This window comes from Macaca fascicularis, chromosome 5 (assembly GCF_037993035.2).
Source record: "Macaca fascicularis isolate 582-1 chromosome 5, T2T-MFA8v1.1".
In the NCBI taxonomy this organism is placed as follows: Eukaryota; Metazoa; Chordata; class Mammalia; order Primates; family Cercopithecidae; genus Macaca; species Macaca fascicularis.
Window position 1 is genome coordinate 1,187,493 of NC_088379.1, and position 14,771 is coordinate 1,202,263.

Consider the following 14,771-nt stretch of genomic DNA (forward strand, 5'->3'; position numbering starts at 1 on the left):
TCCCTCTGCCTGAGGTCGTCTTTCTTTCTTCATCTTGGAGAGTCAGACCAATGCATGTGGCAGTGGCTGCCCCCACTGCGCACTCACGGCGGGTCGGGGCGGGGGCTTACCTTTGCAGCTGTTCTATCTGCAGCACCGACTTCCTAAGGGATTCTTCCAACCTAGAAATCTAAAGATAATTGCACAACCTCTTGTTATTAGACAGGCTATGCTGAGCGACACTGTGACCCTCTAAATTTCTTAAACCATGAATCAGAATGTGGGTTACTCTGCATGGAGTTGCCCTCATGCTGCTCATGAGTAAATCTGCCTGGAGTCTGGTCCATCAGATACTTAGGAAATTGGCCTTGGGGGGCCATGCACAGCTAAGTCAAACCGAAGCCCCAGGAGACAAATTTCAGCACTGCACCCTCCACAAGCTGACATGATGCAAATTCAGTGTCAGCCCTTCCAGGGGAGCACCCAGCCTCAAAGTCAGACACAAGCACCTTTTCCACACACGGTCACTGCCAGGTCATCTCACAGCACAGCCTCTGCTGTCAGGCTGGAACCCCGCCCTGTGTGTGGGAGCTGCCAGACCCTGAGGGAATGACTAGAGTCTAGGATCCCACTGTCCAGTCTGTAATTATGACTCATGCCCATCCTCAAGGTTTGCTGGGAGGATGTGGAGACAACAGACACAAAATATAACAAAAGCTAAGCCCAGGCTGGCTCCTGCAAGAAGCTTCCAGGCAGGGTTTTGGGTGGTTGTCGAGTAACACGGGGCTGTGGTGGGCCTGGGAGGGGTAGGGGAAAGAGGATGGCATAGGGGTGGCAGGACAGGGGTAGGGGTGAGAGGATGGGGTGGGGGAGAAAGGATGGGGTAGGGGTGAGAGGATTGGGTGGGGGTGAGAGGATGGGGTGGGGGTGACAGGAAGGGGTGGGGTGAGAGAGGATGGGGTGGGGGTGGAAGAACAGGGATGGGGTGAGATGATGGGGTGCGGGTGAAAGGATGGGGTGGGCATGAGAAAATGGGGTGGGGGAGAGAGGATGGGGTGGGATGAGAGAGGATGGGGTGGGGGTGGAAGGACAGGGTGGGGGTGAGAGGATGGAGTGGGGTGACAGGATGGGATGGGGGAGAAAGGATGGGATAGGGGTGAGAGGATGGCATAGGGGTGGAAGGACAGGGGTGGGGTAAGAGGATGGGGTGGGGATGAGAATGGGATGGGGGAGAGAGGAGAGGATGGGGTGGGAGAGAGAGAATGGGGTGGGGGTGAGAAGAAGGCGTGGGGGAGAGAGGATGGGATGGGGGAGAGAGGATGGGGTGGGGGAGAGAGGATAGGGTCGGGGAGAGACAACGGCATGGGGGTGGCAGGACAGGAGTTGGGGAGAGTGGATGGGGTGGGGAAGAGAGAATGGGGTGGAGTGAGAGGATGGGGTAGGGGAGAGAGGATGGGGTGAGGGAGAGAGAATGGGGTGGGGGTGAGAGGATGGGTGGGGGTGAGAGGATAGGGTGGGGGAGAGAGAATAGGGTGGGGGAGAGACAATGGCATTGGGGGTGGCAGAAGAGAAGTGGGGGTGAGAGGTTGGGGTGGGGGTGACAGGATAGGTGGGGGTGCCAGAATGGGGTGAGGGTGATAGGGTGGGGTGACAGGATGGGGTGAGGGTGACAGAACCAAGGTGGGGAGTGACAGGATGAGGTGGGGGTGACACGACAGGGGAGAGGCTGACAAGGTGGGTGTGACAGAAGCAGGGAAGGGGTAATAGGATGGGGTAAAGGTGGGTGTGACAGAAGCAGGGAAGGGGTAATAGGATGCGGTAAGGGGGTGACAGAATGGGATTGAGAGGTGACGGAATGTGGTGGGGGTATGATATGGTTTGGCTGTGTCCCCACCCAAGTCTCATCTCAAATTGTAATCCCATGTGTCAAGGGAAGAATCTGGGGGAGGTGATTGGATCATGGGGGTGGTTCCCCCATGCTGTCCTCATGACACTGAGTTCTCACGAGATTTGAAGATTTAAAAGTGTTTGGCAGTTCCCCTCCACCCGCTCTCCTGCTGCTAAGTAAGATGTGCCTTGCTTCCCCTTTGCCTTCTGCCATGATTCTAAGTTTCCTGAGGGCTTCCCAGCCACGCAGAATTGTGAGTCAATTACACCCCCTTCCTTTATAAATCAACCAGTCTCAGGTAGTTCTTTATAGCGGTGTGACAATGGACTAATATAGAAAATTGGTACCGGTAGAGTGGGGCACTGCTATAAATATATCTAAAAATGTGGAAGCAACTTTGGGACTGGGTAATGGACAGAAGTTGGAACAATTTGGAGGGCTCAGAAAAAGACAGAAAGGTGTGAGAAAGTTTGGAACTTCCTAGAGATTTGTTGAATGGCTTTGACCCAAATGCTGATAGTGATATGGATAGTGAAGTTCCGGCTGAGGAGGTCTCAGATGGAGATGAGGCATTTATTGGGAACTGGAGCAAAAGTCACTCTTGCTATGCTTTAGCAAAGAGACTGGAGGCATTTTGCTCCTGCCCTCGAGATCTGTGGAACTTTGAACTTGAAAGAGATGACTTAGGGTATCTGGCAGAAGAAATTTCTAAGCAGTAAAGCGTTCAAGATGTGACCTGGCTTCTTCTGAAAGTAAAGTCATGTAAGTGTTCACAAAGAGATGATATGAAATTGAAACTTATGTTTAAAAGGCAAGCAGAACATAAAAGTCTGAAAAAATTGCAGACCATGCAGTAGAAAAGAAAAACTCATTTTCTGGGGAGAAATTCAAGCTGGCTGCAGAAATGTGCGTAAGTAACGAGGAGCCAAGACAGTGGAAAACATGTCTCCAGGGCATGTGAGAGATCTTCACAGCAGCCCCTCTCATCATAGGCCCAGAGAGAAAAAAGTAGTTTTATGGGCCAGGCCGAGGTCCCCTGCCCAACTCTTGTGCAGCCTCAGGACATGGCACCCTGCATCCCAGCCGCTCTAGCTCCAGCCATGACTAAAAGGGTCCAAGGAAAAATTTGGGCTGCTGCTTCAGACGGTGCAAACCCCAAGCAATGGCGGTTTCCATATGGTGTTGGACCTGCATGTGTGCAGAAGACAAGAGTTGAGGTTTGGGAACCTCCACCTAGATTTCAGAAGATGTATGGAAATGTCTGGATGTCCAGGCAGAAGTCTGCTGCAGAGGCAGAGCCCTCACGGAGAACCTCTGCTAAGGCAGTGCAAAAGGGAAATGTGGGGTGGTTGCTCCCACACAGAGTCCCAACTGGGGTGCTGCCTAGTGAAGCCGTGAGGGCCACTGTCCTCCAGACCCCAGAATGGTAGATCCACTAACAGCTTGCACTGTGTACCCAGAAAAGCTGCAGGCACTCAACCCCAGCCCAGATTGGGGCTGTACCCAGCAGAGCCACAGTGGTGGAGTTGCCCAAGGCCTTGGGAGCTCCCTGACCCTTGCATCACCATGTCCTGGATGTGAGACATCGGATAAGAGGAGAAATTTAAGATTTAATGGCTGCCCTGCTGGGTTTTGGACTTGCATGGGGCCTGCAGCCCCTTTGTTTTGGTCAATCTCTCCCACTTGGAATGGGAACATTTACCCAATGCCTGTACCCCCATAGTATCTTGGAAGTAACTAACTTGTTTTTGATTCTACAGGCTCACAGGTGAAAGGAACTTGCCTTGTCTCAGATAAGACTTCCGGCTTGGACTTCTGAGTTTATGCTGGAATGGGTTAAAACTTTGGGGGACTACTGGGAAAGTATGATTGTGTTTTGAAATGTGAGAAGGATATGAGATTTAGGAGGGGCTGGGGTGGAATGATGTGGTTTGGCTCTGTGTCCCCATCCAAATCTCATTTTGAATTGCAATCCCCATGTGTCAAGGGAGGGACCTGGTGGGAAGTGACTGGATCATGGGGGCAGTTTCCCCCATGCTGTTTTTGTGATAGTGAGTTCTCATGAGATCTGATGGTTTAAAAGTGTTTGGCAGTTCCCCCTGCCCTCTCTCCTGCTGGTATGTAAGACATGCCTTGCTTCTCCTTTGCCTTCCGCTATGACTGTAAGTTTCCTGAGGCCTTCCCAGCCATGTTGAACATGAATCAATACAACCTCTTTCCTTTATAAATTACTGAATCTCAAGTAGTTCTTTATAGCAGTGTGAAGACAGACTGATATGGGGTGACAGGACAGGGTGGGCGTGAGGGGTGACAGGATGGGATGAGGGGTGATAGGATGGGATGGGGTGACAGGACAGGGTGGGGGTAGCAACATGGTGTGAGTGGTGACAGGATGGGATAAGGGTGACAGAATGGGATTAGAGGTGACAGGACAGGGATGGGGTAACAGGATGAGGTGACAGGATGGGGTGAGGGGTGAGATGGGGGCAACAGGACAGGGCAAGGTGACAAGACAGGGTGGGGGTAACAGGATGGAAGGGGTAAGAAGGGGGTGACCGGCTGGCAAGCGGGGCCAAGGGTGATCTGTCTGCTCCAGGTCTGGGTGTACATAAAATGTTCATGCACAGACAGGAGGCAGCAGGGTCACACACTGGCTTCCGTACTCAGGGAATGGCCCCAGGGTCCCTTGTCTTTAAAGCTGGGTTCCTGACTTTACCGACTACATAACCTTCAAAGTTTTTTAAAAAGGACTTGTTTTTTAAAATGGGATGGTTGAGCAGAGAAGCCTTCAAGCTGCCTCCCAAGCTCCCAAGACCCCGTGGTTGACCCCAGTGGCTGAGGGGATAAACGTGGCTGGACAGGGAGGCCCATGTGGTGCTGCACCCAGTGGGCTACTTGGTAACTACAGACAAGGGTTGGGCCAATAGGCTGGTCAGAAGGGGACAGTGACAATGTCCCCATAGCTGGAAACACGCAGAGAAACAGATATTGCATCTAGCAGCCTGTCCCCTTTGAGAACAAGGTGTTAACAAGTCTGACATTTAAATCTAAAGGTTAAAATAATTCAAGTGACAATTAATCTATTCGACTTACCTTTTCTCTATAGAAGGCTAACAATCTCTTCCTGTGTTTTTCTTGAAATTCTGAAACCTGAAAAGATCATATGTTTCAGCTGCTGACACGGGTACATGATCTCTGTGGCTGGAAGTTTTGTTGGGGGAGGAGGAGGCTGGAGGGACTCTCAGAACAGCTCACAGTGCTTGTCTTATGTGTGTCCTGCCCCCACAGATGCCCATGGCCAGTGCTTGCCAGGGCAGACACCCCCCACGGGTGGGCAGAGAAGGTGTGAGTTCCAGCAGGCAGGGCCAAAGGCAAACACAGGGGAGGCTTAACAGGCACGACAGGAAAGTCTCCCCAGCAACCTGCTCCATTCAGGTTGTGAGTGGTGCTCCCTCTGGGCCAACCACAGGGTGCTATCCCTCTGATAATGGCCACTGGTTTGAGGAAGGGCCTCCTGACCAAACAGGGCTGGACCAATGGCAGGGGCAGATGGAAAGAGAGCTGGCACACAGAATGAGGCTAAGTGAGACCCACAGAGCTGGCAGACGCCTAGTGGGCCTGTCTGCACTCCCAGAGCCAGCCATGCCTGACACCAGCACCCTCCCATTTACAGGAGCCCCAGATTCATGTATGCTGTCTAGACAGCTTGAACTGGGTTTCTGAGAGAACCACCAGAAGCAGGAAAGACAGGACTGTGATTTCCTCAGAGGAAGAGAGAGCTATTTCGTATGAGTCAAGTGTTCAGACAGTGGTGCCTACCCTCTGGAAAGACCAGGCTGGAAAGGCTGACAAACAACAGGGCTAACTGTGGCTCCATTGCTACTGAAAGTCAGCGTCCTCTAGCTCCATCCCCCACTTCATTCCACCCCGCCATCTGCGGTGATAACACAAGCACAAGGGAGCGGCTTGCATCTGCCCATGGCTCACTGGCCCAGTGCAAACACAGGGCAGGCGTCTTCCCTTCTGTGGAAAGGCAGGCCCAGCACACACCAGGCCTTTGTTCCCAACCTCCTCCATGACAGGCCATCTCCAGAGGACGGGGCTGCACAGGGGCCCTCCTACAGGACAGCAGGGATGACAGCCTCGTGGTCTCCGGGCTGCTGCATTCTTGGAATGACTCGGAGCTCTAGGGTTCTCCCCTACTCGACAAGGGGACCGCGTCTCCACCAAGGAGGGAAGACAGTCTTGGGTACTACGCCATGGGCTATGAAGAGGAGTGGACAGAAGGACTCCGCAGGCTGCCCTGACTCCAGTTCTCGGGCACATCGCAGGCCACGGCCAGGGCACCTTTCCAACCTTTGCTGAGACTTCTCAAGTCCTGCTGCCTGTTGGGGACACCTGCAAGCGCCCAAGCCCCGCTCAATTGTGCCTGTGTGGGAAGCTTCTCCAAAGCATCCTCAGCAGGAACATTCCACCCTGCAGGCAAGGGCCTCTGCTCCTCAGCTTCACATGCTTGCGGAGGAACCTACCAGCAGACGTGCCTGATCCCGACTGTGGGGGTACCGGTCTCGCTGTTCTCAGAGAAAGGCCTTGGTGAGATGAGGTCAGTCTGTGGCTGGCTCTGATTTGGCAGGGCAGATGTGGCTGCAGCAAGGACTGGGCTGCAGGGCAAGTCTCCAAGGGGACCTGAGCAGCAGATGGGGTGAGTTCAACTGAGCACAGAGCTGGGGAGCCTCACATGAGCTTGGGGGGCAGCCAAGACCCACTTGTCCGGGTGTTGAGGGGTCTACAGCAGCCTCCAGGGCTCCACTAGGGGGAGCCACACGGGCCTGCAGCATCATGCCGCCTCCGCGGTTTATCTGGCCTGGACTCTGACCAATGTTGGGGCCCAGAGACTTGAGACACTGGGTGTGGCCTCAGAAGAGGGTAGATTTTAATACTAAAACAAAGTTTAAAAGCGATGGTGAGTGTTTATCCTGCAGAGAATATGCCTCTTGAACTGAGCCAGAGAAACAGGTCAATGAAATCACTGCAAAACTCCAGGGCTGCGATGGTCACAGAGGCTGTGCTGGGCCAGGTCAGCCCAGGGCCCCAAGGAGGACCTGCCCGGTGCTCATGCGTGCTTTGCCCACATCCTGCGAACCAGGAGGCTGTGAAGGCCTGAGAGTGAAGGTAGTTGGGAGACAGTGCAGGTCACTCATGCGGACTCTCGCCAAGAGGCCAGGAGAGGCGGCTGCCTGGTCCGAAGCACACTTCTGACTCTTCAGTTCACTACCAGTTCCCCTCCACAGAGTGGACTGTGCCTGCATTCGTCAACATGAGCTCCTGACCACACCAGGACCAGTGTCTGCATGCTCAGTGCTGACGAAGCCTGAGGTAGGCCAGAGGCTGGGTGGATGGAACGGATCTTAGAGGGTTACTGGGAAGAAGAAGATGTTTGTTACCAATTAGACTAGGAAGGGGGACTGGGGCAGGCAGAGGCTGAGGTGGTTTGTTGACGCTGTCCCAGGGCAGGTCCCAAAGCCTGAGCCGTGGTGCTCACAGTTTTGGTCTTGGGCCGGTTTTGTACTCTTAAAAGTTACTGAAGGCCCCAAAGAGCTTTGCTTATGTGGGTTTTATCTGTCGATATTTACCCTATTAGAAATTAAGACTGAGACAAATTTAAAACTATTTATTAATTCATTTAAAAATAACAATAAATCCATTATGTGTTAATATATGTAACAAATATTCCAATATTTATGTTACGTTGATATTAGAGTGTAAATATTACAATACCACATCACGTAGCTGCGGGAAAATTCCACCCTGTGCTTGTGGCGCTCACCTCCATAGTGTAACTGACAGACAGTGGGGCTGTGAGGTCACTGGGCAGAGCCTGTGCTGCCCAGGCTGGAGCCAGCCGTCTCCACGGTCCATGTCTAAAGCCTGAGAGGCCTGAGAGGCAGAGCAGACAGGTGGCTGGAGGGGCTGGTCGGGTCTGCTGGGTCTTCTCTCCTGAGACAGCACCTGGCCTCTGCGGCACTTGGCAAAACTACCCTGCAGCGTGCAGCCTGTGGCTCCGAGGTCTGTGATAACACACGTGTTTTATGAACTCCAGCGACTTCTGGCCCCAAGGGGACTTGGCTTGAATGAGGGTCCTGCTGGGTGGAGCAGGGTGGGTGGGGGGGTGAGGTTCATCCTGGATGGTGTTTCCATGGGACTCTGGCTGGCTCTGGGAGCGCCGGCATCCTGGTCTGGGTGCCCGTGTGGTGCTGAGCCAGCACTCTTGGGGATCTCCGGGTGCTGCTTGGCTTCCACGGGTTGAGCCTCTGGGCACCTCCCTGGAGGATGTGACTGAGCATAACTTGAGATGGGAACAGCCTCAGGACAGCCCGAGACACTGTGGCTGATTCAGGCTGTTTCAGAACCAAGGAAGCTGCTGCAGTGGGACAACCTCCCAGAGAGAGGACAGTCTTGGTGACCTGGCTGACCACGGCCTGAAGGCACAAGCCCACCAAGGAGAGTGACATGCGGGGGTCCATCCTCAGTGTCTCGCCTCAGATCCTGGCTGCCCCTACTAGGCCTCTTTCCCCGCAAGGCAGGTGGGGTGGCCAACGGTGGGAGCTGCACTCTTCACAGAAGAGGGAAAGGAAGTGCGGGATGGGGGCCAGGGGAAGGACCCCTTCTTCTCCTGGCAGCTGTCCCCCAGACTGGTGGACTGCAGCTGTCCAGTGACATCCAAGGAGGCCAGAAGTGCCACTCAGCATGCGGAGGTGGGCACAGAGGACAATGACCTGTGTCAGAAGCCGGGGGTGGGGGAGGCTTGGCATGGAGGCGCGTGCTAACTGGGAGGAGGGTCAGGAAGAAACAGGTAGAGAATGGACAAGCTGCAACTGAGAGGACTGGCACAGCAGCTGGCAAAAGCTGCCAGGGGAGGGGACCACGGAGCCAACACTTCCACAGCAGGGGCTCAGCTGCCAGGAGGGGGGACCATGGAGCCAACATTACCATGGCAGGGGCTCAGCTTTTAGGAGGGGGGATCACAGGCCAACATTACCATGGCAGGGGCTCAGCTTTCAGGAGGGGGCATCACGGGCCAACACTGCCATGACAGGGGCTCAGCTACCAGGAGGGGGGCCCATGGAGCCAACATTGCCATGACAGGGGCTCAGCTACCAGGAGGGGGGCCCATGCAGCCAACATTGCCATGCAGGGATCAGCAGGATCGGAAGCCTGGCAGAAGGCCCCAGGCGACTGTCAGAGAAGGACAGCGTCAAGAAGAAACCTGCTGCCCTGAACCCAGAGAGCCCTGACCTGGTGGGGAGGGTTCCCAAACCTGAGATTCTAAGGTGTGAATATGGGGAGGGGGCATCTTACCCAAAAGGACCCCAGAGCTGACTGAGACCACTTTGTCTCAATGTGACACCAAAAGCAAAAACAACAATAAAACAGACCAAATGAACGTTGTCAAAATCAGAACCTTTTGTATGTAAATGTTTCACCATTAAGAAAGTAAAAATTCAACCCACAGAAATATTCTGGCAGAAAATATTTGCTGATCAAATATCTTCAAAGGAACTTGCCTCCAGAACACAGAAAACACATGATCTCAGGATAGTGCACTTGGCTCATCACGGAACCAAGCGCACCCCCCACAGCTCCATAGTCTCGGGATAGTGCACCTGCTCATCACAGAACCAAGCGCACCCCCGACAGCTCCACAGTCTCGGGATAGTGCACCTGCTCATCATGGAACAAAGCGCACCCCCCACAGCTCACCTGGGAGGTTTCCCTGGAGTACTTCTTACACAGACTGCCTATGCTCATGAAGAATGCCTGGATATCTGTGTCAGTCTGAAAGAGAAAGAAACAACTCTACATTTATTGCGTCTAATAAATGCTTCTGGCCACTAGTTAAAAACTGTATTTCAAGACCTAGAATTAGCTGTAGATGACTCAAATGGCCAGTACATTGTGAATGGCCTCTCAGGGGCCCTGCCAGGCACAGCTTCAATCAGCAGGACAGTCCCTCGTCCTGGCCGCTTCCTTCTGAGGGCGGTGCCGGGCAGTGGTGAGGGCTGGGAGGCAGAGCCTGGTAGGCGCTGAGCCCCTCTGGGCTACGGCAAAGATACGCTCCCTCCTCAAAAGGGTCTTAGTGAGGGCAGAAGGTCGCCATGAATGAAGGCCTCCAGCCCAGCCTCCTGCACAGTGGAGACATACTAAAATCAGAAGGATGAAATAAGCTGACAAGCATTAAGTCACCACTGTGTAGTCACAAGTACATGTCGAGTTATTTAAAAAGCAAGTGTAAGGACCTTAAGAAAGGATGCAGGTTTAAGAAACAGCATCTGGTAGGCCGGGTGTGGTGGCTCACGTTTGTAATCTCAGCATTTCGGGAGGCCGAGGCAGGCGGATCACGAGGTCAGGAGATCGAGACCATCCTGGCTAACACGGTGAAACCCCGTCACTACTAAAAATACAAAAAAGTAGCCGGGTGTGGTGGCAGGAGCTTGTAGTCCCAGCTACTCGGGAGGCTGAGGCAGGAGAATGGTGTAATCCCGGGAAGGTGGAGGTTACAGTGAGCCGAGATCGCACCACTGTACTCCAGCCTGGGCAACAGACTGAGACTCTGCTTCAAAAAAAAAAAACAAAAACAAAAACAAAAAACAGCGTCTGGTTACAAGCCCTCATGCAGACGCTGCCAACTTCCTTCTCAAGTGCCTCCAGGGTGCCCTGCCTCGCCTCCCCACACCCCTGGCCTTCCCTCACTTTCCCCACCAAGGACCACGCTAGCACAAAACACCAGGTGACAGCTGTGCTAGGCATGGAGCTGCCGTGAACCAGAATCGCCTGAGCAGTTCAAAGAAAAGGGGCTCCTGCTTGTAATCCCAGTACTTTGGGAGACTAAGATGGGCGGATCATTTGAGGTCAGGAGTTCAAGACCAGCCTGGCCAACATGGTGAAACCCCATCTCTATCAAAAATACAAAAGTTATCTGGGCGTGATGGCAGGTGCCTGTAATCCCAGCTACTTGGGAGGCTGAGGCAGAAGAATCGCTTGAACCCGGGAGGCGGAAGTTGCAATGAGCCAAAATCATGCCATTGTGCTCTAGCCTGGGCGACAGAGTGAGACTCCATCTCAAAACAAACAAACAAACAAACCCCTCAAACACCAAAATCCAAAACCAAAAACAAAGAAAGGGGCAAACACCAGAATGACAAGATGTAGGAAGAACCTTGTGCCTCCTACCATTCTGTGGTTCAGGACTGTGAGCGTGTAGAAGGTCAAGACGGTCATCTGAGCCCATCAACCTACCTACCACTGGCTCCCCAAATCCCACTGAAATGACAGTAAAATTTAGGAAAAAATACTCTATTTGTGGTGGAAAACAGGAAATGATACCTTGAATCAATCAGACTGAAGAATTCTAGAAGACAGTGTAGACTGGCTTAGATCAGGATTAAGGCACCAGCTCCAATACCCGGGGCAGGTGCAGATGAAGAGGCCCTGGAACCCACTCCAGAATCCACTCCCAGGTCCCCAGAGGCAGAGGCCAAGCAGAGCATCCTGGAGGTGAGCTCCTCTGTAACGCGGGGACTCAAACCCAGCAGAGGGGAGACCTGGCTCTGGCTCGGATGGGGTAGGAGCTCCTGTGTAACACCCTCCCATACATACCAAATGGCAAAGGCACAAGCAGTGTGTCCAATGGGACAGGGGTCAGGAGCTCAGAGTCTGGCCTAAATCCAGCTCTGCACACCCTTGACCTGCAACCCTGCTTCTTCACCTAATTCCTCTGTGCCTTGGTCTCCCCATGTATAAAAGAGAGGCAGAAACAGCACCCCCTCAGCCCTGGCCATGGCAAGTAGCAGGTGACACAATACAGGAAAAGTGCTCCCAGCGGAGCATGGCCCATGTCAGTGCACAGGGAGCAGGGACTGTCACTATTATCTAAGGTATCTTATAAATACACAGATGACTCAAAGACAAGACCAAGAGCTCCATGGACCAGAAATGGGAGCAACTGAAGAAGCTGTCACAGATCGATCTGGCTCTATGGCCTTCTGGGTAAGGGGGACTGAGTCATTCTACACATGACAGACGCTCCAGAATGTCCAGAAGATGAGCTTAGAGACAGAACAGCCAAGAAGTCTACAAAACTAACAAATGGCATCACAGCACAGATGCACAGACCTCAGTGAGGCCTGAGCAGAACACAGGCAGCCATTCCTCCACCCCGGCACCCATGTCGCAGAGAGCCGGCGATAAGCCAGGGCTGGAATTTTCAAAGTGCTAAGGTGCATTCATTTTCAACAAAGAATTCTGAAGTCTGTGAAAATGTACTTCAAGAAAAAGAGGTATTTTTTAAAAACAGAAACTGAAAATTTGTCACTAACAGCCCAGTACTAAAATAATAAAGGAATTCCCTGTAGGTAGGAAAAATAATTCCTGATAGAAGCACAGAGATTTGGGAGGCAGAGAGGAACAGGGAAGAGGGGGAAATGGGGGAAAATCTAAATGAGTATTAGCTGTCCATGGCTGCACTGTATGGTGGGGCCTAGTGCAGTGAGAGCCAGTGTGGCTGGAGGAGCGGTGCGGGAAGGCCAGGAGAAGGGGGATTGGGTGAGAGCTGAGGCCCTTGCATCATCAGGAAAATTAAATTTACGTTAGACTTTTAAAAGCCAAGATTGTTCGCATAATCCCTAGGAAAATCATAAACTAATGTTTTCTTTTTGTATTTAATTTTTAAAAGGTGGGTGTGTGCTCCACAATGGTACAGGAATGAGGATACACAGTTAAATCTCACAGCGTGACCGAAGGCCTTTGCTTCGTCTGACACTACCACAGCAGAGGGCGTAAGGACTGGAGGAAACCAATGCCAGTGCAGAGCAATTGAGTCCACGAGGCCCGAAGGCACAAGCGGACACGGGGGCACCACCGTGCGCGATCCACGGAGCTCTCCTCACGCAGCTGTAGAGGCGTGCTGTTGGTGACTCGCTGTCAGACACAGGAAACGGGCACTGCAAAAGAGTGCTCTTATCATCACGAAGGCTGATTCAGCCACTGCAACTAGGCAGGAAGGGGGTTCTCTGGCTAGGAATGCCAGCCCTAATTTTACCGTCTTGAAACACACACAGATTGTACTGGCTGCAGCACGATACTCTCCTTGGGGTGCCAGGCTCACACAAGATTTCCTTGCTGGAGTCTCGGCGGTCAACACTGATTTCATCTTCTTTTGCTTGCTGCCTGCACGGACTTTGCATGGCTTCAGAATTGTACCAGGCTTACTGCTTTCCCGTGATACTTCTAGGGTTAGGTCTTGTTTTGTGTTCCTGTCAAACATTCTGAAATTACTGTAAGACCCAGTCACAACACTGTCAGATCCATTCCAACAACATGGAATTCGTCAGACACATGGTCCTTTTCACACAGTGCACAGTTTACTTCCGAGCTACTCGTGCACCTGTTACATTTCCACAGGTATTTTCCATAATTTTTTTTTTTTTTTTTTTGAGATGGAGTCTCACCCTGTGGCCCAGGCTGGAGTGCAGGGGCGCAGTCTCGGCTCACCACAACCTCCACTCCCCAGGTTCAAGTGATTCTCCAGCCTCAGGCTCCCAAGTAGCTGGGATTACAGGCGTGTGCTACTGAGCCCGGCTAATTTTTGTTATTTTCAGTAGAGATGGGGTTTCTCCATGTTAGCCAGGCTGGTCTCAAACTCCTGACCTCAGGTGATCTGCCCGCCTCGGCTTCCCAAAGTGCTGGAATTACAGGTGTGAGCCACTGTGCCTGGCCATGTTTTCCATATTGAAGTTCTAACTTTTGATGAACAAATGGTCTCTATCATCATATTTGACCACTCTGGCTGAATTTTACATCAGAAATAAAGGAGATGATTTCAGACAAAAATGACCCGTTGCTGGAATCATCAGATTCTTCAGCGTAGAATGCCTATCACAGAGGGCAGACACTCTCACGTCACATGAGCAAATAGTTCCTTTACTGCTGCTAGATACAGATGTGTTACAGCTGTTCAGATGGAATTCTGCAGCTGAAATCACCTGTTAGCTCTTCCATATTGTCAGGCTTGATATCTACAACATTAAAACTCCCGTCTATAATTTCCAGATGCCAAAGACTTGATTTTTTTTTTTTTTTTTTTTGAGACGGAGTCTCACTCTGTCACCCAGGCTGGAGTGCAGTGGCACGATCTCAGCCCACTGCAAGCTGTGCCTCTCAGGTTCACGCCATTCTCCTGCCTCAGCCTCCCGAATAGCTGGGTCTACAGGTGCCCGCCATCATGCCCGGCTAAGTTTTTGTATTTTTTAGTAAAGACGGGGTTTCACTGTGTTAGCCAGGATGGTCTCGATCTCCTGACCTCGTGATCCACCCGCCTCGGCCTCCCAAAGTGCAGGGGATTACAGGCATGAGCCACCGTGCCCGGCCAAAGACCTGATTTTAATCTGCAAATCACCTGCAGATAAATATGTTTCAAAATCACTATTAACAGGAATTGAGTTGATGTGACAAGTATGAGCGTTGGCAGATGCTCTTTGTGGAGCAAAAGACTGGCACTCACAGTGCAGTAGCCAGGTGGCATCTCTACACACTCCATCTTCCTCTTCAAGTTATATCCTTCTGGTCTTTCGTCCCTTTCACTGATTTTCCATAATTGTATTGTTTTATTATTGGTAGACAATACTGAGCAGAATTTTTCTCGGGTAACCACCTAGTTTTGTGGAACTTTTCTTCTCTTTCTGAAATTTTCAAGTGGTCAAACTCTGGCTCATGGTTCTGAAAGGTCTTGTAAACATGGTATTCCCTTCTGCTTAAGATGAGATTTTGTTCATCTGCTCCTGTTGAAGTATTATGACTCTGCCACCTGTATCTCCAGTTCCGACCAATTCTCCGGAACGAATAAATC

At 52.0% G+C, this 14,771-nt stretch overlaps 1 protein-coding gene and 1 pseudogene across 6 annotated transcripts in view; both read right to left on the reverse strand.

Moving 5' to 3' along the window:
• LOC102119098 (probable E3 SUMO-protein ligase RNF212) overlaps nucleotides 1-14,771 on the reverse strand; it is a 58,378-nt gene that overhangs the window by 31,856 nt on the left and 11,751 nt on the right. For all 6 annotated transcript variants that reach the window (XM_074039182.1, XM_045392008.3, XM_045392007.3 and 3 more), the window contains 3 exons: nucleotides 9,629-9,703; nucleotides 4,961-5,017; nucleotides 111-169 (listed from right to left, as the gene is read on the reverse strand). In XM_074039182.1, coding sequence (XP_073895283.1) covers nucleotides 111-169; nucleotides 4,961-5,017; nucleotides 9,629-9,676 — 164 coding nt within the window. In that variant the 5' untranslated portion in view covers nucleotides 9,677-9,703. The remainder of the gene's footprint in view (nucleotides 1-110; nucleotides 170-4,960; nucleotides 5,018-9,628; nucleotides 9,704-14,771) is intronic.
• Nucleotides 7,524-8,391, reverse strand: LOC123573680 (uncharacterized; annotated as a pseudogene).